The 27,688-nt window shown below is 41.2% G+C and overlaps 1 protein-coding gene across 2 annotated transcripts in view; it reads right to left on the reverse strand.

Annotated features, from left to right (window-relative positions):
- ELMOD1 (ELMO domain containing 1) overlaps positions 1-27,688 on the reverse strand; it is a 46,409-nt gene that overhangs the window by 17,428 nt on the left and 1,293 nt on the right. For both annotated transcript variants that reach the window (XM_086742459.1, XM_086742469.1), the window contains exons 2-5: positions 12,889-12,982; positions 1,827-1,972; positions 1,639-1,667; positions 987-1,084 (exon numbers count right to left, since the gene is read on the reverse strand). In XM_086742459.1, coding sequence (XP_086598585.1) covers positions 987-1,084; positions 1,639-1,667; positions 1,827-1,972; positions 12,889-12,905 — 290 coding nt within the window. In that variant the 5' untranslated portion in view covers positions 12,906-12,982. The remainder of the gene's footprint in view (positions 1-986; positions 1,085-1,638; positions 1,668-1,826; positions 1,973-12,888; positions 12,983-27,688) is intronic.

The following is a 27,688-nucleotide window of genomic DNA, read 5'->3' on the forward strand; positions in this document are numbered from 1 at the left end:
AGTGTGCTCTATTTCCTTTATGAACAGTGAAGCCTCATTTTAAGACTACTCAGTTACTATCCTTTTAACTGGAATGGGGAAAGTCTGGAGGGGTCATTCCTGTAAGGAGACAAAACAATTTATATTTTTCCAACTGAGCTTTTGTTTTTTGTTGCTGTAGCAAGACCTTAGAACCATCTTAAATGTTGATGCTGCTAATCATTTAAAAAAAAAACCCAAACAACAGCTATCAATTTGTGGATGTCCATTTGGGATTATGTACATCAACTTCAAGCTTGGGAAGAGGAGAGAAGCTCAGATGATCAAGTGAATAATACAACTCTCTACATTTCTCCCACTGATTCCTGATCTAGACCATCTTCTGCATTAAGCTAGGGGCTGAGAGGTAAAGCAACCACAAAAATGTTACCACTTACTCTTGAAATACACCCTTGTAAATGTAATGGTTTGTTGTCAATCTGTTCTTACCACTCATATCTTGTGGCATTAAAAGATATCAGCTATGTCATACTGTTAAAATTTGCGTTTGGATAATTCAAAGCAGTTTTAAAGGGTAAACTTTTTATATCTCTTTATACTGTTTATATCAGTTACACCAGGATGATTTCTTCCCTGCTCAAAAGACTGCATACAGCCTTGCTAAGAAGCCATCACTGTCACTGCCAGGACCATCTGCCTTGGTGGTATTTTATCCCTAGAGAACTGGCCCCCACAAATCAATGCATCGATAGTATACTAAGACAGCATGATTCAGGAAGCCACTAGATAAAGAGACTCAGGACTTGCCTATTACAGTTACTATAAAATATAATTCATTTTTCCATCAGCTTTTTGACAGCAAAGCTTAAGTTGTAGTTTTACACTGAGAGATAGAATTCATCTTCAAATTGTGTGCCACAATAGTATGGAGAACCAGTTCTCCATGGACCTAGGCACTGAAAAAATAAACAAATTCTATTTGTTTTGTAAGGAAACCATGAACTTACTGTGGATTTATGTCTGGATTAATCCTTTTCAGTTCCATGATGTCATCTATAGTTTTTTCAATAGCATCAGGGTGAACACTTACAGAAGTTTGCAGCCGCTAAAAAAAAAGGTTTTAAACACATATTAATTCTTATGGAAGCTATTCCTCAATAGAAGTTAACAAGGCTAAACTTGATGCCCCAAAGCTTCTAGATTAAGAGCCCAGAAGATATATACACATACACACACTCACACACTTTTCCAGTCTGTTCAACCCCACTGACTAGTTGCAGAGCAATAGCCCTATAATAACTCAAGTTGCTTCCCCATGTCCTTGTAGCCAGTCTATTCAATTTCTGTAGCAGCTGCCAGAGAAGATTATTTGCACTGAGGCCTTTGATCAGGAAGCAGCTTCAGACCATCTGCCTAATCTGTTGCCCCCTTGATTCCATCAGTGCCACAGCGTGCCTGTCCTTGGAGCTCAGGACGCTCTCCCTGACTTAGCAAGATCACCCGCTATTGTGGACACAGCATCCTCTTCAGCAGAAGATGGTTTAATTTAAAATCATATCAAATCGTAAAGTTATTTTTGGGGGTGAGCAAACAGCAGACTGAACAAACCAATTGCGCAGGTCACAACAGAAAATGTGAATGATGAGATCTTTCACTCACCTTACTTTTTGAACCTTTCAGTGATGCCTCTGTAAGAGAACAGTATTTGAAAGCATCATGTCAGACAAGCTAAGTTTATACTGGATTCATTTAACAATTTATTTATTTATTTATAAGAATGAAGTCATACTACTTTTGCACATGCAGAAAGGTACAAAGGCATGCAGAGGTAAGTATTTTGCCGTTACCTATTTTCATAGTTCTGGCTGCTCCAGGTTTGGTATTGTAACAGATCCTTTGCAATTCACATCGACCTGTTAGCTTCCTGACCACGAATTTCAGGCAGCGCCACAAGCATTTGCAGTAGAAGTACAGGCATACCTGGACAAACATCCTGGCAAAAAGAGAAGTCTGAAAATAAGAGTCTTGAGCAGAGTTTGTTTCAACAACGTCACCACCCAAACAAAAGGTACTTCCTCACCCCAAATTCCCATTGCCTAAAGGCACCCTTAAAGCAAGAGCAGCATTCACACTGCAAATGTTTATCCTGTTAAGTGTTAAATCATGCTTTTTAGCCTTACCCAGCAATGAAATACCATGCACAAAGCACCAGAACTGGAAGTACAGAATAAATCAACTCCAGAGTTCTCAAAAGAGTATTTCTAGACAACTCTTTGTCCTTTTAAAATAAAAAGCTGTATAGTTCCTATTAACGCTTTGGGGAAACAGGACCACATGAGAAGGGAGCACAGCTCACCCTGCTATGGCTGCTGAGGATCCAGGGAGCCACTACACCCTGACTTCGCTTTGCCTCTGCATCCAGCTGCTCCAAACAGAGTGGCTGTTTATCCTGACAAACATGAATCAACACTCATGTCAGCTCCCTAGGAGTGGGGTGATGATTCAGGAAACCAAAGCTTCCCCCCTTCACGAGAGGAGGCATTTAAGAACCTGTCCTGAGGACAGCCAGTTCTTCCCAAGATTGGCTTTTATATGCCACTGATGCTGTGCAATTTCTCAAAGCACAGCACTGACAGTAAGCCGAGAAAGCCCTTATTTAGATACTGCATCCAGTTTAGAGCCCTAGCAACACAAGACAGACTTTGACAAACTGGATGGATTTTAGTGGAAGCCCCTGAGATGGTAGGGCTGAAGCACAGCTCCTGTGAGAAGAGGCTGGGAGAGATGGGTTTGTTCAGCCTGGAGCAGAGATGGCTTCAGGGTGACCTAACAGCAGCCCCCAGTGCCTGTGGGAAGATCATGGAGGAGACAAAGTCAGGCTCTTCACAGTGCACAAGGCAGAAAGACAAGGAACAACAGTCAAAATTAAACATAAGAGGCTCAGTCTAGATATAAGAAGAAGGTTTTCCCCATGAGAACAGTCAGGCAGTGGCACAGGTTGCCCAGAGAGGCGGTGCAGTCTCCTTCCTCAGATTTTTTTAAGCCCTGAGTAGAAGAAGCTCTGAGTGGCCCAGTCTGACCTCAGAGCTGACCTGCTGTGAGCAGGAGGATGGACCAGAGATCCCTGAGGTCCCTTCCTGCCTGAACTGTCCTGTGATCCTACAAAAGCCTGAAAAAGGCTGCATACATGGGAAACACGCTATTTTAAAGTCTGATAGCTTTGCAGCTGCTACTAAAGCCCACATACCGCTACCACAATTACATAACACACCCCAGAAACAGATCTCATGCTACAACTTCCTTGGACATAATTAGCTTTCTTCTTTCTGCAGCTATGAAGGCACAGACCCTGCCATGTTATCCAACTGTCAACCCCCACAGGCTGCCCCAGGACTTGAGGTGCAGCAGGATGCACCCAGGGTCCTTGGGTTCAGAAGCACATCTCGGACAAGGCAAATTGCAAAAACCTGACAATGGGAACACTGCTATCTGGACATGGTCATAGGCAACCAGCTCTAGGTGTCCCTGACAGAGCAGATTAGACGACCTCCAAAGGTCCCTTCCAACCTCAACTTCTCTGGGATTATATTCTATGATTATATTATGGGAAAACATCAATACAGCTTTGCTATGCTAGCTTGCCATTAAATGGTCAAAAACAATTTGGCATATGTTCTATGCCTGTGTGTATGCATATTTATTATTAGCCCATTATCTCCTCCACATGCTGTTGAGGCGTTCAAAGGACAGTTATTTGTTAGGAGACTCAGCATTATCCTTTTCAATGGAGTGCGGTGGTTATTCTAAACTACTGAATTCCAGATACCCAAATCAGGTATAGCTTTAATAAAGCCTGAAGAGCTCCATCACTTCCTAAAAACATCCCAAAGGGCATGGTATAGAAGGGCATTCAGGGAAGGGAAGAGAAGTTAACTCATGTTAATGTCCATACAGGAAAGTTAATCTGCTTTATGTTGACTTTAGCTTAATCCCCTCTGAAGGAGGATTAAGCTAAGGGAAATAAAGTCATTTTATGTCTAAACAGAGAGCATCCACACAAGTATTTAACATGCTTTAAAAGCATCCACTTTATCTTCACACTTTTAGTTAATTCACTTAACACTCAAACGCCTGCACGCAGGCAACCCCCTTGTCTTTATGCAACAGGAAGCCTCTATTTTAGATATAAAGTGAAACCTAAAGAATGAGGAATCTCTCCCACACTGGAATCAAGTTTTAGACAAGCAAAAAAGTTTAAGCTGCTAACACTGAAATATTTGGGTTCCCCCCCTTACCGCAAAATGTATCAGAACACACTACTGTGAGGAGTTTGTATGTGCTTCACAGCAGGTGGTCACCTTCAATATTAAGAACAAGACCAGTTACCAGGAAGCAAGTCCATCACCAGCCAAGCTGCCATTCTTTAAGTTCCCAACACTCAGAAGTCATTTAAAGAGTCAGTCTCATACAAAGTCAACTAATGCCTTCAACTGCAACCTTTAATAGTGTCTTGAAAAAACCCACAAGCTAACACTGGGCATTTTGGGTTTTCCATTTGATATCAACATTCACAGACTTGACTAGTCCACCATCCCTGAAGAATCCAAACACAACCTACAGCCATCCCTCAGCCTCCTCAGCACAGCCCAGCTCTATACTCAGGCTGAAGGTCCAGATAAAGGAATATTTGGGAGTAATGTCAAACTGGAAGGTGGAGTGTGGTAAAACAAAGTTCTGGGTTTTCACCACACATTTGTAGAAGGAATTAAGAGTTGCTTTCTTTTGGCCTGCTTTGTTTAGGTCTCTGTTAGAGCAGCTCACTCAACTCACCCAGAGAGCTCATTTATGTGAAAGAAGGGAGGAGAGAGTAGTCACTTAATTTCATGCTAACAGCCCATGTGAGATGTCCTTCTCATCAGAAAGACAGTTCCCATGAAAATCACACCTCCTTTAAGAAAATTCATGCCTTAGTTGCCTCTAGGGCTGAAACATCACAACCCATTTCATTACTCAAAACCATGTTTCTTTCTTTCTTGTGTGATGTGGATAAGTTTCAGAGTTGGGGAGGGAAGGTGTTAGGTGCATTTGAATTATATGTTGTCGCCTTCAGGCTCAATTACAGGTTTGCAAATCAAAGGAAAAACTCTAAATGGGATAGAGCTGTGGCCTTCCACGGTTGCAATCACCTTCCCCACTGAAGTTTTGCTTTGGCTGTGGTTTGCACAAAAATTAACTAACAAAAATGCATTTACTAAAAACATATCACTACAGCACGCAAACACTACATCTATAATTGCCTAAAATACACTTAGCAGCTATTGCTAATAAAGCAAACAAACACTAGTTTTGACTAGGTAGCTTATAGAAGAAAGTTAGCCTTTGTGGATACCTTCAGTTTTTTACTACTCATCCATTTCAAGCTTAGAACAGTTGAAATCTTCCATTGGTAACACAAATGGCATAAAAAGTAACACAAGTTTTTTTCAAGAGGTTATAGAAGGGAATCCTTGCCTGCAGAAGTCCTGTAATAAAAGCACACTAGTGATTAAATAAGACAAGTTTTGTATTAGCCACTATGCACTTCAGTTCATGTAAGCAAAGTGGAGACACTGGCAGCTATAAAACAAAATGACTTTCCATGAACAAGAACCCACATGGAAGCGTAGCACGAGCTATGTATCCGACTACAGCACAGTGGCATCAGCTTCTTGTTTGTTTTAGAGTCTGATTCCAAATCTCCTCTCCACTCAATTGCTTCTGTGTTTTTAAGTTTTTTTCCTGCTTGCCTTTGAAGGTTTTATCAGCACAGAAAATAGTGTGCTTCACTGGCAGTTTGTGTAGTCATGTACAGCGATACTTCAGATCCTGAGGTGAGCTTTAAGAACAGAAGTATTGCAGAAATTAAGGTGTTCCTCAGAGACCTGCAGTTTACTCTTCCCCATCCCGATACAAGCTCCTTCTCCCCCTCCTCCTGTATTACATGCAGCTGTACAGACCTTCAGATTTGTGTTTATACATGGAAAATGTGTTACAAGAGTTCATACGAACATTTATTCAGGTAAAACAAAGAAAAAACTGCATAATAAGATGCTGATGCACACAAGCCCAAACAACAGGCATTTCCCTTGCCAAGGATGGAGTGGAAACACATGCAGCCACCCTTCCACGAGAAGTCAGGGTTACACATTCCCAGTTGTTGGTGCCCAGTCACTTGGACATCAGAAGCTACTTGTTGAAGCTACGATGAAATTCAGCATAGTTCTCCCAATGTGGCTAACAGAAAGGTCACTGAACTCCGAGATCAATATGTACTTGTTATTTGGGCTCCAAGGAGAAAACAAAAAACAACAAAAAAAAAACCAAACCACCAAAACAATGTATTCTGAAATAAATAAGTATATTCCCTTGAATGTCTGGAAGAGGCTTAGAATAATACCCAGTGCTTAAAGCTACCACCACAATATCCTGTATGTCACTCTACTTCTCAGCTTTGATTTTCTGCTAAGAACAGCTTTCCAAAAAAAAAAAAAAAAAAAATTAGGCAGTACCTTGCAAGGTCTATCAGGAATGCTGCAAAACCAAGCATGCAACCAATCTACATCAGCAACAGGGCTCAACAGAGACTCTAGAGAGCTCTTTTCCATGAGGGAGTGGATGAAGAAAGGGGGAATCTACAATTGCTAGGATCCTTTCAAGACAGAAACTTGGAGCCAAAAAGAGCACAAATTAGAATACTACTGCTGCAGTCACAGCACTTCTATTCTCCGCAGCACGCACTGCTCTGCCTAAGGTAAGAAAGTACACAGCAGCAAGAAGCAGAGAGAACGGAGCGTGTTGTTTCACACCCTGACATTGCAAAGGGAAGGACAGAGTGGTTCTCAAAGGGTCTCAAGGCTTGCCCTCAACTAGCCCAACTGATGTTGGGTCAGTGTGATGGGAATGGCAAATGTTTACATCTCTCTCACATGATAGTATAACATCACATTTTAATGAAATCTGGCTTTTAGTTTAAAGGTGACTGGCTCTACCCAGCCTTCTCCATGGCAAAAAGGCAGAAGCCAAATTGAGCAAAGGTTTCCAAAGCTGTCTAATATTTCTGCAAAGCTCTCCCCTGTGTTTGCCTAAACAGCAAGATGTATGTATAATGCAACATGCAGTATTTCACTGACATGAAGGGAAGTAGAGATCAATTACTGCGCAACATTTTTGAAACTAATAAAATAGAAGGTGTTTATTTCCTCCTCCTGGTAATTTCAGAACCTTAGTATTTTTCAGAGCTAGTAACAAACAGAATAAATGCTTTGAGTAAAATGAAAACTTCAACTAGATACCCAACACTAGTGACTGGACTTAAAGTAGTGGGGGGGGGGGGGGAAGCAAGCAAAAAACAAAAAAATCCGCACATCCACTAGTTTAAGAGCATTAAATAAAAGTCACTGGATCTATTTACACATAATTTTATTTCCTGTGTGTCCTGTTTTAGGTCCTATGGATAGCAAAGACTTGCACAATCATTTTTCCTGAAGGACATACTCAGCTCAGAGAAGAAAGCGTTACACATCATCACTATTTCCTTCCTGAGAATTCTCATTACAGCTTGAGAAGTCAAGGACACACAAGGTAGTTATGGAGAACAAGCTGCCCAAATAGGTGATTAAGAAAGTGATACTACCCCGCTAGGAGCTAATTAACTTGACTGTCTTCAGTTTATTTGTATAACTTACAGTCTGTATACAAGGTCAACCAAGAAGTAATGTACCAATCGCAGTTTCTGCCATAGGCAAACCTGCTATTAGCTCCTTTAAAACACACAAAAAATTTCGCTCTCTGTCTTTGCAGACTTGACAACTGAAATCCACCTCATCTCTCCATTTAGACATGAAAGCACGTCACCGTGGCAACTAAGGAAGACATAAGAGTAGTTTTTAACAGTAGCTTTCCACACTTTCCCAGCTCTTGCTTTTTGCTGACTTGATTTTCATTTTATCTGATGTGACTCCAGTAAGACAGAACTTATGCTAAAAATCTGCTAGTGCTTACAGACTGTGTTGCAGTAGATCAAGAGAAGGTGTCATGTTTCTAGGATTCATTGAAAAAAACCTAAGTGTCTGCTACAGCTGGTTCTCCAAATCGTTACTATTTCAGATGTTTAAGGTAAGTTACAGTTAATGTGAAAGTGTCACTGACAGACTCCTCAAATCCTCTTTACAAAAAAAGAAAGCACTGAAAGATAAAATATTTGACCGAGAGACAGTGTTATTATTTCGTAAGTAACATTTCAGACTTCAGAAATAATTCATACCAGAGCAAGCTGAGAAAGAAAATAAATCTAGAACAATCCAAAACCTATTTTCATTTAAATGTTGCCTTGGATTAGAGATATAAGAGTCCTGTAGTTTACTGGCCAACAGCACTCTACTAAATTTAGGGATTTAGAGTTATTCCAAATACTAGACTGTCTGTTTAAAAAAAAAAAAAAAAAAAGCTTCTTCCACTGGAAGGTAGAAGCAGGTAGATGAAAAGCCAGAGATGAACTTCTGTTATATTTAGGATCTCCCAGTCTAAAAATTATATTCTTCATCATCTAGATTATATTCTTCACAACCTAGATCATCTAGATCTAAAAAGATCTAGACATCAAAGTAGCTGCCATTTGTGTAAGCACAGCCCTTTTCTTACCTACTCAGCTGTGCATCACAGTCCTGGGAAAGGCAGGAATACAGAAAGTAATTCAGATTGAGAAATGAGACTGCACAAGCAACTAATTCAATTTAGGACTTATTTTGAAGTTTTGCAATGGTTCAAATGCTGTAGGACTTCAGTTTATTAAAAGTAGTCTTACTAGATGGCACCATGACATGTTGTCTTCTCCTATCTCTTTAATTATTGTCTCATTCAATGGCTGTAGTTTGTATTAGAAGTGTACTATGAGACACCTCTTTTTAAGTTACTTTTATGACCATTTCCAGTTAAAGTAGAGATAGTGACTGCCAGCAACTTCAGAGTCAAGTCATTTTGCAACAAGACTACATTTCAGAGTATGTCTTAAAGTGAAAAACCGTGCATAAACAAACAAACCCCCCAAACCAAATTACCCACCCCACTCCTCAAGTAAACACACATGTAAAAGTCAATAAAACATTATGGCATAAGTTTGTTAAGGGATATTGAGTATTTGTCTATTGTTCTAAATATCTATAGGAACAAATTCATCACCTTCACATAAAATATAGTTTAGCCAGGTTTGTCAATGGCATGAAACAAACATATTTTTACTTCCTTTAAATATGACGATGTCCAAGTGTTACTTGCACAAAACTAAGCAATTGCTTTGATTGTGGAAGAGCTGTCAAAGTTTTACCTTTTCTATTGCCTTTCATGCGAGGTCCTTACAGCTCCATCTATTTGAGAGTCATACTCTATACTCAGCCCTGGTGAGACACACCTGAAGAGCTGTGTTCAGGACTAGGCTTCCCAGTACTAGCAACACATGGACATACTGGAGAGAGTTCAAAGGGCTATGAAGGTGACTAAGGGACTGGAGGTTTTGTTGTAGAAGGACAGACAGAGCTAGGGGCTCTGGGGAACCTTATCCATGTGCAGAAATTCCTGATGGGGGTAGTAAAGACAAGTAAGCCAGACTCTTCTCAGTAGTGCCCGCTGACAGGACAAGAGGCAATGGGCACAAACATAAACGTAGGAATCGCAAAAGGGTGGGGTTTTTTTAAATTTTTGTTACTGTTTTTAAACTGTAAGGGTCAAACAATTGGAACAGGTTGTTCAGAGGCTGCAGTCTCCATCCTTGGAGATGCTCAGGATGTGACTGGACACAGCCTTAGGCAGCCTGCTGTAGTTGACCCTGCTTTGAGCAAGGTGGTTGGAATCAATGATTTTCAGAGCTGCCTTTCAACCTTGCTAACCACAGAATCCAAGAATTGTTGAAGACTAAACAGGGCTTCTTAAATGGAAAGGTCTAAGAAAAAAAAAAAAAGACAATTCATTGATATTAAATACAAAATAGAACACGTCAGAAGAGAGACAGGAGATGTCAAGCTGATTATAAAAAGCTATGTCAGTGGTCCAACAAATGAGTAACAGGCCCAGCAAAAGCAGCACGCAAATTACACTAATTTCTTATTATCTGTACTCACATCTGCACTGTTTTGCTTAGAACACAAACACCAGTAGCAGTCATAGAGCCCTAATGCAGCATATGCAGACTCACCCTTTGATAGTAGCAGCAGAGACTACAGGGTGCCTCCAGTACACAAACCTCACTCAGGGCTGAGTGGCAAGTTTGCCTACAGGTGAGATTCTTCTCTAACAGCAAGCGAGATTTGAAAGCCACTGTTGAAAGTTCTCCTTGGGTGTCCAGGAGACTTTCTCCTGCATGAAGTCACTGCTACTCAAAGAGACCAGCTGAACTTTACAGATGAAAGCCTGCTCCTCTCTGCATCTGTTTTATGGCGTTTTCTATGTTGCAGTCAACAAGGTGACTTGTAGTTTTTGTAGACTTAACTCATTGGTTTTAAATACAGAGATAATCTATGCCACCAGCATCAGCTGCTCTCATTGAGCAACTGCCACTGAGTAGTCCTCGCCATCAGTACACCACTTTCAGCATTTGATCTTCACAAACAGTTAAGGATGCTTTTAGCAAGCTCCTGGGTGGCTGCTACTATTAGTAACGGACAAAAACCAAGGGACATAATATACATTAACTTGTTTATTTTCCAGCTGATTTCCAAGCTGAAAGGCTTAATATCCTTGTCTTTCATGTAGATCTCCCTGCAGCTTCAAACTTCATTGCCTTATTCCCTATCACAAAAACCCGCAGCCAGAACACATACAACAGAACTCACTATCCCCACTAAGTGCTTTTCTTGGAGGATGACCTCAGTTCATTTCTTAATCTCCCCATATTTTTTCTATACTTACAAAATATGAAGAGTATAGTACTCCTATCAGTTCACATCAAAGGAAATCTAGATGTCTGTAAGCAAAAAGAATAGTCTTCTCATTTCAACAATGTTTGTCTATTTGAGGTGCTCTGTATTGTCCATCACCACCCCCTTAATCCAACTTTCTGTTCAGCATTTGGAATACTGTACTTTCCATAACAAAGTCCTAGACTGTGCTATTTAGATAAGCAAATGGTTTTCCAGAGATCTACCTTGGCTACTAACATCATCAAGACTTCTCAAATCTTTCAGAATTCACTGAATTCAGAAACACCATGAAAAGATGTAGGAGGTGGTTTCTTCAAGACAGTCTCAGGAACACAAATAGTCAAAACAGCACATTTTCTCCAACACAAGAAAAACACTGAGGAGCCAGGACAGCCAAAGAAGAGCAGAACAGGTAGTTTAAAGGGAGAAGCAAAGTGTTTACTATACTCAGGGAAGAGCTTGCAGCTTAGAAGTTGTCAGCAGCTCAGCTTCTCCATCAGGAGGGAGCAAAATTACATTATGCTCAAAAGATACCAGGCCATTGAAGGTCCAAGCTATAACACCCTCTGTGACTGGAGGCTCCCCACCCCACCACAGGACGGCAGAGTCCCATTTATGCAGGATTCACAGCCCAGATCCCATATGGCATCAGTTTGTGTCCTCGGGCCAGGCAGAGCAAGTCTGTACAGACAAAGAAAGGTAAAAATTACAGAGGCAGGACTGCTGAGATGGACATCATCAGCAAGATCCCATAAGGCTCCAACACGGGATGTTATAAAATTGTAAAGGGAAAAAGCACTGCAGGGACGTTAGCCGGGCTAGTTGTGAATCATCAGGTCACTGGACCAGTACCAATGGAGTTGGTGGAAGACTTGGAACCATCCAGGATCCCGGCCACAGAGCTGCAGGGACCATTCTTTTCCCTCCTGACTCATGCCTATCAGGGTGGTGAGCGCACTAACACTTTGGCTAATGGCTCATTAAATCTTAGGTGTCTTTTATGGGTGTTAGCAAATAATTAATTGCTTTATTTACTTTTAACCTGTGTATATCCTTTTCAGAGTCCTCTTGCAGCTGGCTCAAGATACCTGAGGAAACTGACCCAAACACTGCACAGAAACGCTTAAGCCAAGGCTAGCTTGGCAGCAAAATCATTACAGATGATCAGCCTAGAGGCAGTGATGCTGATATCCATAGTCTATAAGATTCTTTGCTATAAACAGTCTAAAAAGAGAGAAAAATACAGCGACAGATGCTCTTTACAGAAGCATATGTTTCAGCCCTCTAAAAAGGTTTTTCCCATCCAGATAGAATATGATTTCTTTGTTTATACACAAATTAAGCTCTTGATCTGTATTAGTTTCTAGGAGTGCTCAACTCTCTCCACTGACTACAGAACAAAGACAACATGGGCTTTCTACACCTACATCTGCTGTCTGCAAGTCTCCCATTCTACCTCTGGTTTATAGAGAAACAATTTTAAGCCATATGTAGGAGCAAGCAAAAGATATTTCTCCCCAAACTGAGCACAACTGGCTTCAAAAACATTCGCACATCACCAAGCATCTCCCCTTCTCCGCTTTCATAAATAACACTCCAAAAATCCAGACAGCAGACAAGACTGGGAAAGAAAAAAACCAACATTTTTCAAGCACTGTTCTATGTTACTGTTTCTCCTATTTTCCCCTGACATATCAGGCACTACTGATTTGATATATCACTGCTCCAATCCCATAAGACAGTTCCTATATTCTTTGCTTCTATAAAGAACTGGAAAGGAAATTTTCAATTTAAACAGCTTTAATTAAATAGTAAAAACTACATGAACAGAAAGCAATCCAGCATAAAAGAAACTAGTTTACACCTTCCATACTACTGTAACAGCTAAAACACTTAACTCACTGCAGCACAGAAGTAATTAGAATAATTTAACAGTTTTGAAAAAATACAGAACAGTTACCTCAGGAAGTGTTTCATGGTGACGTTTGGTTTGTGTTGCTGGAGCCGTAATCTATTGATCACTGATCACCTCCTCTTTGCAGGCAATATCAGTGCTGTAGAAATAGAATTGAGACATATTTATAAACAAAGAAAAAAAAAAGTGGTAGTTTGGTTTTCTAAATTGATCTTGAAACAAACATCTATGGGAAAGATGTAAGAAATCTCATGTCAATAAAAACCAAAGTGAAAAATCATCATTTGTTCACACTTTTCAGCCTGAGCACATACTTTGACCAGACTATACTACCCATGCCTCTTTTTAGAGAAGTAAAAAAAAATTGAATAAGACAATAGAATTAAGTGAGAAAGCTTGAATAAAAAACTAGACAATTTCAAACACATCTGTCTGGTGCACAGCAGCTTCCAAGTGGCAGTTTCAAGAGACATTCTGCTGTTAAAAGTCCTCTGTTCCCCAGAATTCTCAACAGCACTGGAAGATCTTGCTTAGAAGTAGCATGTAAGCAAAGAGCTACTACTGGGTTCTGATTTAATTCACTATAGATTCCAGGTAATCAACTTTCCTGGTGATTAAGTTTATTAAATGATACATATATCTTAAAATAGATACCCAACCATTCTGAGATCTGGTAATCATAATGATAACTAACTGTAGGATATCATTTGGTTCCAGTAGAGCAGAAGAACAGGAAGAATTCAGAAAGAAACATCATAAATATAACCCTGCCCATGTACTGCAGACTCTCCCTAGTCACCATCTTTTTACTTCAGGTTTATGAAATGAAGTATTCACATACAAGTGATATTTGACTAAGAGATGCAAACTTCTCAGACTACTGTACTTCATATCCTGTAAAAGGCAACAAAACATCTTGACTTGCTGCCATAAAACAGAGTACTGGAGAGCTTAATCCAAGATTTAAAGGGAACAAAATCACACTTTCGAGCTCTGTACTAGTACTAACCACACACAAAGGCCTGAATGAAAGCTGTGCTGTTAAGAAATTATTTAAGAGACCATTTTTCATTAGCACTGCATGCAGCATGCTGGAAAGTACCCGAAGGCCTTCAAAATCAGGCCTCTTTTGTCACAAAGATATAAATCTAGACAACCTCAAATCTATTTTCTTTTGCAGGACCTACGAGCATCGATGGGATAAAAACCTTCTTACTCTACCCCTGTTCTCATATTCTTTCCCTTTTGTAACTTGCAAGTTTTATATTATGCTGTTGCCTGCCTACAGGAACAGAACAAGCATTTAAGTTCAGAAAAATGCAGCTATCTTGTTGGATTACATCACATACAGCTTGCTAAAAATATGTAACCCCTGAACTGTGAAAGCTTCATTCATTTATATTGTTTTTGACTGGCTGAATCATGTTGCTGTCCCCTGAACACAGCTGTAAATGGTGCTGGCTGCAGTCATACCTGCTTGCAAGGGTAGAGAGATGCTAACATCAAACCCTGGTTCATTAATGAACACAGTAGGCAGGCTCCTGACACTTCCTGCGACAGCTTTTCATGGGTCTTTGATGACAGCAAGCACAGGAGATAGGCAAAAACTGGAGGGGATGTAACCTGCTCCCCTTCTCCACTCTAATAATTTGCTGTTTAAAACATACAGTTTGTGAAAGATTCTCACCACTGAGTCTCAGCTTTTTAGCATCAACTTGAACAAAGGAAGCTTCACCACAATATCTGACCCATAAGGGCAGCAGTGTACGGAACATGCCAGAAGTGCCAGGAGCTGTCAAATCAACTCCCTCTAAAACCGTGTGCTGGCCTCAGCCTCTGAGGTCAGCTCCTTCTTGATTCTGATCAAGGTCCTTGCTGAAAATGATGCTGCTTCTTCACTACTGCATTAAAGGGAAGAGAAGTTCCACTTGCCTGAACTTCAGAATTGGCTCATCCAAGTGCGGCACGGTAGGAGTTTCAAGATACTCTCCCTTCAAGCACAGTTACCAGCTACAGCCAATTATAAATTCATTTTGAATGCTCATTAAAAATTAGACTGTTTAAAAAAACTGTATTTTAAGACATTATTTAAGACTGTATTTTAATATTGCTGTTCGTAACCCCCTGCCTTCTACTGAAGAAGCTAAACTCAAAAGGAAGGCCACTGGTTGCAAATAAAAAGCATAACTAAGCGACACAACAAGCATGACAAGTTTTGGATCTCTTTAAAGGCCCACCCTTGGTATTACAAGAATAATTCTCCTTGCTTTCTAGTGGGGGGTCAGTAGGAAAAAAAAAACAAAACCCCAACCCCCCCCCCCCCAAAAAAAAAAAAAACCAACAAAACCACCAAAAAAACCCAGCTTTACAGCTGAAGTCCTGATGCCACGAAAGTCAATATTAAAGCCCTCCAGCTCGGAGAGGAACAGTTCACCCTGCAGGCTTCAACAGCTAGCTCCCTGCAGCACAGCCCAGCCCATAACCAGGTTAACAGAAAGGCTATGGCCTCAAAAGCAGCTTCCTCCACTGGAACACAAAGCAATCAAGATCCATCTGACTCTACCAAGAAGGTTTTCAAGACCTAAAGACAAGACTTCCAGGACAAACAGAAGTACAGACAGTCTATGCTGCCATCTTGCTTCATAAGGTAAAAAGTTTACTTCCATGTCTGGCAGAGGGGCTTTGTAAATGCTGTCATCTGCTAAGTACAGAGACAGAAATTAATACCATGCTCTGTGATTCTTGCAACAATTCATGTTATGTGAGCACACACACGCACGCAGCATTAAGCTACTGACGTCCAGGCTAGACTGGGAAGCCAAATCAGAAGGTGAGAAATTACAGTCACCTTCACACAAGTAGGACCGGAGGGCAGCATTCTCCTTTTCTGTATACTTCTGTGAGTGACCCTCTAGAGGAGTTCAGTAAAGATTTTCTGTAAAGAAAACAGTGTTTAAACTCTTTAAAAACAGTGTTATCACAACTCACAGCTGAGTAAGTTCAGCTATTCATAAACCTGTAGAGCCACAAGACCTAATTTCTGTGAACCTCTTTTCCTCTCAAAATGTAATAGATTTCTCTTAAGTGTAAAGAGAAATAAAATCCCATAAAATAAACTAGTACTCTATTTTACTTCCAGTAAATTTGCTACAGCACTCAGTGAACAAAAAGAGCAGCTATAGCTCTGGATGACATTTACACCACTTCAGAGTTTGCTTAAAAAAAAAAAAAAAAAAAAAAAAAAAAAGATTCACTCAATTGCTCTTAGGTGTGCTTAGAAAATGAAGAAAAAACCCAACACATTTGTGGTGAGGGAGAAAAAGTTGACTTACAGCCTCCTGTTTTCTTAAGGAAAGAGTTTGCTCAGCAAGTGCGATGTCTGCAGATTAGGAAGCCTTTCAAGGTCCACGTGTGGGAAAGGAAGACACATAGGAGAAAACGATTTCTACAAGTGACAGATAACCCGAGTAATCAATGTTTGTGAGCTTGCTGGAAGAAAGAGCACAACAATTATACAATTTAGTTGGGAAGCTGACAGCAGTTATGGATCTGGGGAGAGTGAAATACATGTTTCTGAAGACTCAACTTCCTGCACTTCTGAAATCTCACTCTTGTCAGAAAGCGCCAGACTGGCAGGACGCCCGGAGCCAGCAGGTAGGCAGTGGGCAGCAGCCTGCTGGCCACAGCACCCACCCACCACGCTCAGAGGCTGGGTTTATACTTTTACATGGTTTCACTCATGTGAACTTGTAGCTGTGTTTTTCTGCAGCCTAAGAAAACATTCCAGCTTTAAGCTATACACATGCCTATTTTCTCACCAAGGAACCTGCAAGATACTTTCCCTCTTCTCCTTTTGTGGGCAGCTTTTCAGCATAATTTTAAATCATGCTGGTGGAGTAAGCCTAGAGACAAGTAGGTTGGACTTTGTTAGCTATCTTTCATTAATTCCCTAGAAGTATCTTACACCAACAACACGGATCCACCACTGAAAACCTCTTGGCCCAATATTTAAAGGTTGCTCTTTGGCATGAAGAGACTCATGTTCTAAGGCTCTAGATTGAGGATGACACAGCAAGGATGCAGTCTGGATCTCCCACATGCTCAAGTTTCTCAGCTTGCAGGATTTTACCCCATATCACACCACTTCCACAAATCAACCACCTCCTCCCTCCCACAACACACCCACATACCCATTCACTGCCAATTGTTTCATCCAGTTTATCTTGAGCTAGACAGGAGTTTCCCCTCCTAAAACTAGCTGCAGCTTTTCTTGGAAGAGAAGCAGTACTACTAAAAACACATGGAACAACAAAACTATTGCAAGATCTGTCTCAAAATATAAATGAAGCTTTCCTTAAATAAACATTAATTATTTGAATTCTTGTGACTCTATGATCTTTTAAGCAGCATAGCAAAACATGCATCAATCTGAAAGGTTAACAGTTGCTGGAGGCTAAAAGAACTCAAGAGTATGCCTTAAAAGTCACCTCTGTCTGAAGCTGAGCGTTTGCTTTGTTTGTCTTCAAGAAAGCTGCAGATGCAGCTAAGAGAAAAAGTTATGTTATTTAATATAAACTACTGTATTTGCACAGTAAAATATAAAATCAAGGTAGTTTTCTTCACAATGTTGGTCTTGTAGGCTAATGACTCACCTGGCATATTGCAAGTATTTTTAGAAGGTTTATATTCTAATTATAAAGAAAGAATAGCTGTGCTGAAGAGACAAATCATCAAAACCATTAAGATGAGCAGGCTGAACATATGACTTTACGTGGATCATTAGACTACAGTTCATCCAAACTTTTCTCCTCCTGAATGCCACCAGCTACCATCATGACGTTGATTTCAGGTTGCAACCTTTTATTTCCAGTAGCATCCTGGATTGCCACCTATCCCTCATTAATCTCAAAAGCCTACCTGTATTTATTTGTGAGGGACAACAATCTTGAGGCTTATGTCACCAAGTGTTTCCTAGTGTATATTCTACTTTTTTTTTTTTGCTGATGGGAATGTTAATGCTTCTCTACCCTGAACACCAATCTGCGATAACTAGAATTAGAAAGGAGAAGAATAGCTGATACACATTATGAAATGTCCCTTCAGGTCCTGGTGGATAGCAAGCTGGCCACAAGCCAGCAGTATGCAAAGACAGAACAGCACCCTGGGCTGCATGAACACAAGAAAGCCAGTAAGTAGATTGAGGGAAGGGATTACCTTCCTCTGGTCAGCACTCTTTGGACTACATTTAGACACTTGTCTAGTTCTGGGCCCCAGCAATGCACAAAAAGACAAGCGGAGGCCACTGAGATCATGGAGGAGAGGCTGGGGGAGATGGGCTTGTTCAGCCTGGAGCAGACAGATTTGGGGGGACCTAACAGCACCTACAGTGCCTACGGGGAGGTCATTGAGAAGTCTTGGAATCTTCACCACAGCACGGGGCAGGAAGGTGAAAAACAACAGGCATAACCTTAAACAGGAGAGGTTCAGCCTGGATATAAAGCAAAAATTTTTCCCCAAGACAACAGTCAGGCAGTGACACAGGTTGCCCAGAGAGGTTGTGCAGTCTCCATCCTTTGATGTTTCAAGCCCCGACTGAATGCAGCTCTGAGAAGCCTGACCTCGGAGCTGACCCTGCTGTGAGCAGGAGCTTGGGCTGGAGACACTCCGTGGTCTCTTCCAGTTTCTGATTCTCTGCTTCCCTCACAGTTACTCTTTTGGGGAGATCTCAAATATCCTGAGTTATACCCAAGTACTTTATACAACAGATAAGATGCCCAAGTCCTTACTATTTTATTATTATAAGAGCTACCAACATCTCACTAAAAATCCTGTATAATCTGCAGCATTTCCCATGAAACAAGCTCAGCTTGAGGATGGAACAAGTTTACTCCCTCCACCTCATTTCTCCCCACCACTCCGATTCAAAAGCCTCTACTATTCAATTTAACCATAAACAAGTCATTTTAAGGGACCTGTAGAATAAAAGTCTACAAAAGCCTGCCAGTATCAATAGAACACACAGAAAACTCAAATACAAATCAACCCCCAGCGACTCTAGGACCCCAGTTTGGTTGAGCTACACTAATTCTCAGCAAGTGTTGTTTATCAGGCTATCCATGGAATAGACACATACCTACTTGCACCTTCCATCTTGCATTCAGGCCCAAAGGTGGAATAAAAGTCACTTAATGTATTTAAAAACCCGGTAAAAGCAGAGGATCTTTGCCCATCTCAGTTGCAGTGCAGTCATTTATAGGTCTTTCAATGTTACAGCCAGAACAGTGCACAGACCTCTTCACCTCGGAACACATCCTGGGAAACAACTTCATTGCCAAAAAGGCTCTCAAGAACGGGTCGCCTCAAACCCCAGTTCCATGGAGTTCAAAATTGCTTTGTGTTGGCTCAGAAGTCGCTTTGCGCGACACCAACAGATGCAGCCACCGGCAGGACCTACCTCAAAGATCAACAGCAGATGCTTGTTTTGTGTGAGCTCAGTTTCCCATCTCAGTACAGAAGGGTATTTTCATTTCCATGTGCCCAAGATGAGGCTGTATTCAGCTTCAAGCGCTCTTCAGAAGACAGTCTTGGAACAAAATGTCACACTTGATTGATGAAGCTAATAAGCAAGACTCGAATTCAGTCACACTGTCACAGGTAATAAGATTTTTTCCTCTCCTAATCTCCATCACACATTGACATTTTACATTTCTGTATTTCACTAGGAGAGTGAGGGAAAGGCTAGACATGAAATCAAAAGTCACCGAATTTTAGTCCTGTCTAAAAGAGTCTGTGAGCACAAGCATACACAACACAATTAAGCCACACAAAGAGGGTGCACTGAGTAAAAGCTTAAAATCACAGCAGGGCTGAGGGGAAGGAACAAAAAAAAAAAACCAGCCTCCTCTCAAACTACAGAACAATGCTTTGAAAGTCTCTAATTCTATAGTCCTAATTCAGTGCTTCACTTCAGTCCATTACTGCCTCTTTGAAGTGGGAAACAATCTCACAGATACAAGATAGAAATGAGGAAGCATCAAAAGGGCCTGTAATAGGCAGTCATGTAGGACTGTATTTGGATTCAAGAAAACTTACTTGCCAAATCTCTTAGGGCAATTTACCTCTAACAGCACCCAGTTACAGCCCTACACACTGCAATTCCTCAGTAGATTTTTGCCTAGTGATAACCCACAGTTTGCTGCAGATAACACCAACCCAAAACTCAGCATTGTAGAAGCATCTCCACAACTCATTCCTGACCTCTGCCCTTTAAAAGGGCTGTTGCTCTGTACCTGTTTAAAGCAAACTAAATCCCAAAAATTCAACAAAGACTACATACACACATACAGATAGACATATTTTGCATGCAGAATTGTGGTAACTATCTACTTCTACCAATTTCTATTAGCTCTGCTCTATTACAATGCTGAAAGATGTTCAGGACAAAAAGAAAATGTATCAGGTCACTTCAGGTCACCAGTGAAGACTTCATTGGGTACATTCTCTTTCTAATACTAAATATGAAGTTAAAAAGCAGAGAGGAAGCTTTCTACAGCCCCGAGTACTGTAAACTTCTAGAAGTGAAATCAGATGCTTAACTTCAGCAGGAATCAGAATATCCAAGTGTGGTCTCTGTCTAGAATGTTTCCATCCTTAACAAGCTTACTTTACTTATTGAGGAAAGTGTATTTTATCCAGAAGAGGCCTGAGTAGATGATGTATCCGCTAAAAATGAAGTCTCATGCTTGCAAACAGCCTTCAACCCACAGCAATATTTTTCCCCCGTCTTCATGCATTATAGAAAGTCATCATATTAGGCCACCTCTCATGAACTTTCATTTGACCCCTCATGAGTACACCCAGGAGAATGGCAGTATCCTATAGCTAGCTCATGTGTGCCTCTGCATGGTTTGCTGTGCAGCGTTTCTGGCCTACTTGCTCTGTTTCCAGACACACCATACAACAGCTTGTACTGCGAGGAAGTCTGTTCTAAATAAAACATAACACGTCGTAGCAACATTCCTTCAAGTTTAGAATAAATCTGACAAGAGTGGATGCATAAAATCCAAAGAGGCTGCCTGGTTAGCTCCCAGACTAATTACTGCAGAAGCTCCATGGAAAAAAACCCTCAAAATTACTATTTCCAAAAGTGAAAGACTGATGCTCTCTTGCCTTCCCCTTCTTGGTTTCCACCTCATTGCCTAGATGAGAGCAGAGTACAAAGTAAAAGGCAAGATAAAGTATTCACTTGCTACCACAATTAGCTGAAGTCTAGATTTGCTTTGGAGCCCTACCAATTCCCAACAAACAGTAGTTTATGGGGAAGAAATACCATCCTATCAATGGGTCACATGCAGATCTGCAGTTTCAATAGAATTACACAAGAGATGCTTGCTCGATCCTTTCCCTTACCTTTCCGACATCTGTTATATTTGCTTGGACCAGGTAGAGTTAATTCAGTCATCAGATCAATACAACCTCATACCAAGCATCAGCCTGAAAGCACGTAGAACTAAGGACTTTCCTATTTATTTTGTTGACTGACAAAAAAAAAAAAATATTAAGACAAGGACACCAAATGTGTAAGGACAAAGACAGGACAATCCTTTCAGGCGAGAGCAGCATAAAGCAATTGATTTACCCAGTAACTTGGTGAAGGTCAGACACAATACACACTGATCTAACAGAAAATTGTTTCACACGGTGCCCAGTTTTCCCATCACTGCATCCCGATGACTTTGGGATGCACATGACAACTGTTCCACGGAGCTCTCTGAGACAGACATGCAAGAGCAGGGTACATAAGAGTTTCTGCACGTCCTTCTGTAATTCTACAGATGCACTGTTCCTTAAGACAGGGTTCAAGAATAATGATGTCATGAAGCACTACATTTGTGAAACCGAGCATCCTATAGGAAATGTTATGCACCAGCTGTTAGCTGCCTGAGGTCCTGCAATCTGCAGAGGGACCACAATAAATGAGCAACACACTTAATCTGCAGTCAGGAGAACTAAAAATCCCACTGCAGTTCTTGTTTTTTTTTTTTCCTCTCCAAACTTCATGGCCTACTATTTCATCTCCTGTTTGCTGCTCAGTGAGATGTTCTGCACCCCAAGGGGCAGGAAACCAGGACAGCTCCAAGTACATGACCTTGCTGGAAGTTCTGGTTATGTCCTTGCTGCCCAGAAGAACGTGTGCACAGTAGAATGCTCTGGTTTTACCGATAACTGGGGTGAGAAGTGGAAGAAAGAATCTATTTGCCCATGGAAACCAGAGTTTTCTTAAGTTGCTGCAATAAATATTGCAAACCCCATGCTTTGATTGAAACAGGTTTAAGGCTTTCTTTAGGAAAAGTTTTGAATGGTAATATGGTTAAAGAAAAAAAAAAGAAAAAAGAAAAAAAAAATCACTTTAGGGGCATCTTCCCACGTCTGTTGTTCAGACAGGACTTTGTAGCAGCAGTCACCAGCTGACTCTCCAACTTGAAGATTCACAAGTATCTTACCAAATTTTTGTTTCTATTAACAAAGATTGTGAACAACTGTGAAAGTGACTGTATTTAGACTCATGCTTCACTCTTCCATAACTTAAGGTAACTCCAAGCAGCACCAAAATCAAACACTGCTTCTGTAACTAGTGGAGAAAGCTAGGATGGAGTTTGGTGTCAGAGGCATTCACAGCAAGGAGGGATACTGTAACACAAACACCCCCCGAACATGACAAAACAAAAGGAAAAGGTGATGAAGATCTGCAAAAGGTAAAGATAGAAAGAATGGTTTGAAGGTCAATAAAGTTATACAAGCTGGTAAGGGAGACTGATGAAACGCACTTACAGTCACGGCACAGGAACCTTCCTTCTGTGGTAACTGTGCAAGATGCACTTTCTCAACCAAATAGGAAAAAAAGTCAGCGGCAAGGGAAGGGTGAGGAACCATGGTGCTCTCCTTCCCTCTGCCACTTCCTGCTCGGTCCTACCAGGCATTTGCTTTCCTTTAGGTGCTGACTCCCAGATAGAAAAGGATGCCGGCAGATATTTGATAGCAGAAGATTGGAAAAGGAGGAGAAGACAAAATAGGAAGAGAAGAGAAGAGAAGAGAAGAGAAAGAAGAGACATGAAGACAACTGGAAACTGTTCTTGCAGCACCATTACCAAGGGAGAAAAGGAATAAAACAGAGCCAGGAAGAATACAAACTAGGACAGGATGACTGGCAGCATTGCCACAACGTACTTATTCTTAACAGAATGCAACACAAAGTCTTCTTCCCTCAGCTTCTCTTTCTACTTAGAATAGTGGGGCATATTTTTTTTTTATAGTCCTACCCTTTACCTCATAAATGTAAAGTGGTAGTTAGAAAAACTTACAAGTTTCCAGAACACTTGCTGCAGATGCATCCATAATAACTCAGTGATATGAACTGATCTCATCCTTGAGATGGTAACTTGTATGACATAGCACAATATGCAGACCCAGATTCAGTGGGTTGGTTGTTTTCAATTAGTTTTTGTTGTTGTTGCTCTCGTTTTTTTTTTTTTGGACTGAATGGTGACCACAATCTCATCTTTCATGCTTAGATCTAGTCCCCAGTTGCTTGGTTTGCATATGGTGTTAAATGGATGTTCAAGATGCACAAGAGCAAGAGTACTCCCTTGCTCAGGCTGTACGACTCACTTCCCCCTCTGGAAGAAAGATATCCCTCAGAGTTTCAAATAATTCCTACAGTGCAATAAATAAAGGTGAGTTGGGAAGAAAAGCCACTCCAGCAAAAACAGCCTATAGTATATAAAAAAAAACCCCAAACAAACAAAAAACCCAACAACAACAACAAACAAACAAACCAACCAAAAAACTAATGCTGAAATATTTCTCCCTTCCAAAGGGAAACCTCAGTTCTTGGGCATCTTGTTTGCATTATAGGTGCCTAAAGACTCCAGAGATGTTGTATAAAAACAATCCCTGACACAAAACACGTGTACTGTAGGTGGTCAGGACAAAAAAGATTCAAAGAAGAACATGACTATTTCAAATTCTTGGAGGTATCACTGTGGTCCCCCACCAAATTGGTGGGGGGGCCAATTGCATGGTCTTTTCTTAATTTGTGCCCAGGGTATGTGCTGTTTTCCATATCTTCCTCTGAGAGCATCATCTCTCCTCTCTCTTCTTCAAATGGTTCAGCAAGAACTCCTCTTTCCTCCTTCAATCCATCTGTTCTCCTCAGGCTGCTCTAACGCTGACAGCGTGAAGGCCTAGCAAGCCCAAATTTAACAAACCCCACATTGATCCTAGTGTTTCAGAGACACAACCTGTTGGATGGCACACATCCAAGCCAATGTTGATATGGATGTGGCTTTGTGAAAGCAGAGCGGAAGAGGGAATAAGAGACTTGCTCTTATAACTGCCTACCAGAGACTACAGCTTCCGTGACCACAGGACTGCTTTGTACTAAGGTGCCCAACACCCATCACCTGTGTGCCCACCCAATTGTATAAGTATTACCAGTCCAGTAACAAACTATTGCTACACCATGGGCAAGTCTCAATACCTGAAGCATCCTGGAGGACAATGAAAGGCAGGGATTTATTTTTTGTTTTAAATATATAAATAAGAGTACTGAAAAAAAAAAAAAAAAAAAATCAGAAAAAAAAAAAATCAGTGGCAAAACTTCTGTTCGTGATCAGTGCAATCTGGAACTGGCCACAGGAGCCCTTGCTCAATATGCTGGTCCCAGTAGCATCACAATTTTGGGGTCCTATGAAACCTATCAGTTCACTTCCAGCAGACTCAGACACACAATATGGGCTTGCGTGGCAGATGGTATAGACGCTAAGGAATAACTCTTATGTTTGTGAAATCGATACACAGTCTTAAAAAGACATTCTTTACAGAAATGGCCTTTCTTCCTGACACACCTTCAGAAGATACCAGTTAACTGTGAGTAAATTAGCAGTATGGTACAGAGAGCTGTGGAGACACTACCTCATATAACTAATTTTCTTAGTTTTGTTTGGTCCTGTCCCTGCCTGAACATCCTTCCTTGCAGAAGCAAAATACACTTCTACCACAGGAGCTACAGCTACATCAGTGCAGAGCACAGACCAGCAGAAGTGGCTCTGCTGAGGAAAAAACAGTGCCAAGCATTTGAAATTGAAACTACATAGACAGAGTGTTTGTTTTTAAACAAAACAACTGATACTGACACTGGAGTAGCTCCAGCCTGGTGTCCAGGCCTGAATGCCGGGTTGCAGTTGGTGTGCTCCCCAAACAGATCTTCCCATTTATTCTCAGATGCTCCAAGACTCATCCACAGAGTGAGGTGAGGAAAAAAAGCAGGGACAACTGGGACATATGCTTCAAAAACACACTCTCCACCTCTGCTAAAACATTAGTGTAGACATATCTATTAAGACTAAAAACACCTGTAACACAATTCTAGGTACAACACCATTAGAGAGGGGAGCACTCACAGCTACGCAGTTTCCTATAGACACAGTCATAAGGGCCACAGGATACTGTACTTCCTAAATTTGCTCTAACAAGTTGCAATTTCACCTGCTCAATCTCCACATTGTTTGCAATTCCAGTCTTTGGACCTCCTGTATTTCTCCTGTTCTCCAGGGTCCTTTGTACCTCTGTGACTAAAGCTGACTGAAGCAGAATTACATGTTCAGTCTGAGGATCTGCAGACAGATTAGGACATGTTAAAAACACCATGCCCAGCCACTTGGTTCTACCCAGGTACTATATCCACTGTAAGTGCTGGAAACTATCCTGAAGGGCCTCTCAGCTGTAACAGAAAGCTGAGAAGTGTTTGCTCACACTTTGCAGGAGAGGGGGACATAGCACTAGAGAACAAACTGCCAGAAGGCTTTGAAGCTAACAAACTTGGTGTGGAACTCTTCATTGGTTTTGTACTGAAGTGGATGAGAACTGCTCACTTCATTACAGCTGAGAGGTACTTCTAAGAAACCAGTAACCTTTCACGCACTACTCAGTAATCGACTGGGAGTGCTCCCAAAGCAGGACTCCTGGTTTAGTTTCATTGGGAGGGTTCAGGTCTCTTGTTGCAAGACTGCTCTGAGACCTGAACCACCACAAGGCAACTGGAGAAGGTCTCCAGAGAATGTGTCAGATACTCAAGCTGGACGCGAGCCAAATCGCTCCTGTAAACATACCCATAATTTGTTTCAAGGCAAAGTCAAACAAGTCAGTTTAGCACTAAAATGCTTGCTTTGCCTTGAAAGGAAGAGCGCTCACCCAGTCCCAGGTACCACTGAGAAGCGACTCGGGAAGCTGTTCCTCCAGCCTCTGCTGTCAGACTACTCTTTCCACTGCCTGGCAGGAACAAGCAGCCTTTCCACCTCGGGATCAGGCTTGGCAAATCCTGTGGTGCAGCACAGCTCAGCACTCAAGCTCAATTACGTGGCTGAGCTCATATCACGTTATGTGGATGCCGGGGATGCTAAGCCCAAACCACAGCCTCAGTCCTGCACTGCTACAACCATTCTCCGCATCTCTTTACATCAGTCTCACTTTTCATTTTATTATTCCGTACTTTATTCTTCTTTCCTGATTGTAATTTCACCACCTGACTTCCTTCCCAGTATTCCAGCAAACCCTACTGTGGAGTTTACTCTTCTTGCCACTTTCCCAAAGCTTGCATTCAAGAAGGGTAACATATTTTACGCAGTCTTTTGGCCTACAACACTGAGTAAAAGATTTCAAAGGAATGTCAAATAAAACATGCTTTCCAATCAAGCAGGCTGAGCAGATGTTCATTAAAAAAAAAAAAAAAAAAAGTCTCATGAGCCAGAGGGCATTAAATTCTACAAGATTCTGTCTCCAGGCAGCCCAAGCTTGCTTTTGCAATTTTCTGCTAACGCTTCAAATGATCCCTTGGGAAAAATAAAGCTTGCCTGGCTCTGTTTAGCACTTATGTCCTGTCTGCACAACTAAACAAAATTTTTGTTAACATTGGTTACAGCTGAACTGTAAGTCCAAGTTCTCTGGACAGCTTTAAAATACAAGATAATTTAGATATTGCTCCAGCAGCAGCCTGGAGCCCTACGCACGCCAGAATTTGTGCAACAGCATTTTCTCTGCTTCCATCACTGCAAGCAGCAGCAAGACTGCGCAGGGGAGATGGTAGATAACAAAATAACCACCTAATGCCACATAGCCCTGAAGTTTCCCCCCTTCAGTATAGCTAAGCTCAAGGGGCTGTAATTCCCTGGCAAGAATGACAGAAATCCTTGATCACAGGAAATTCTTGGGTTCACAAGAGTCAGTGCAGCTAATGTGATGCTGTCCTACAGCTAATAAAGCCCTGTTTCAGGAGCTCAGCAGGCAAAGGATTCACAGACACTGTGGTTATACGCTTAGCCCTAGCAGGTTTTTACACCAGCAGAACATATCTTACCGTGTATCAGTGAACGAGCAGGAAAATTAACAAACGTATTCTGTTACATGACTCTCTCTTGTTCAGTGCTTTCTGGGAAGTATTTTCTGCCAGTTTTCTGTCTAGAGTGATACATACAGCATCTGATGCTGTCACATGATTTCAATCCCGAAAATCATAGGCTTCCTGTCTGTGAGCATCTATTAGGCTTGCTGATAAGTCAATTGCTACAGCAATGTGGTTCTGCATTAGTTTTAGCTGAAATACTGCTTTAAATGATATACAAATGATGATAATTGAACAAGTCAGAAGATTTCTAGATGTAATTCCACCTGTTCGGTTTGGAAAAGCACTGGTTCACATTTTAAGAAAGTCAGAGAAAATCAGGCTCTCTTAAGAATCAATGTCTCTTCTGTATTTGTGCTTTGCTAAAAATCCTAAATAGACGTAAGT

This window comes from Chlamydotis macqueenii, chromosome 1 (assembly GCF_036417535.1).
Source record: "Chlamydotis macqueenii isolate bChlMac1 chromosome 1, bChlMac1.mat, whole genome shotgun sequence".
Taxonomy (NCBI): Eukaryota; Metazoa; Chordata; class Aves; order Otidiformes; family Otididae; genus Chlamydotis; species Chlamydotis macqueenii.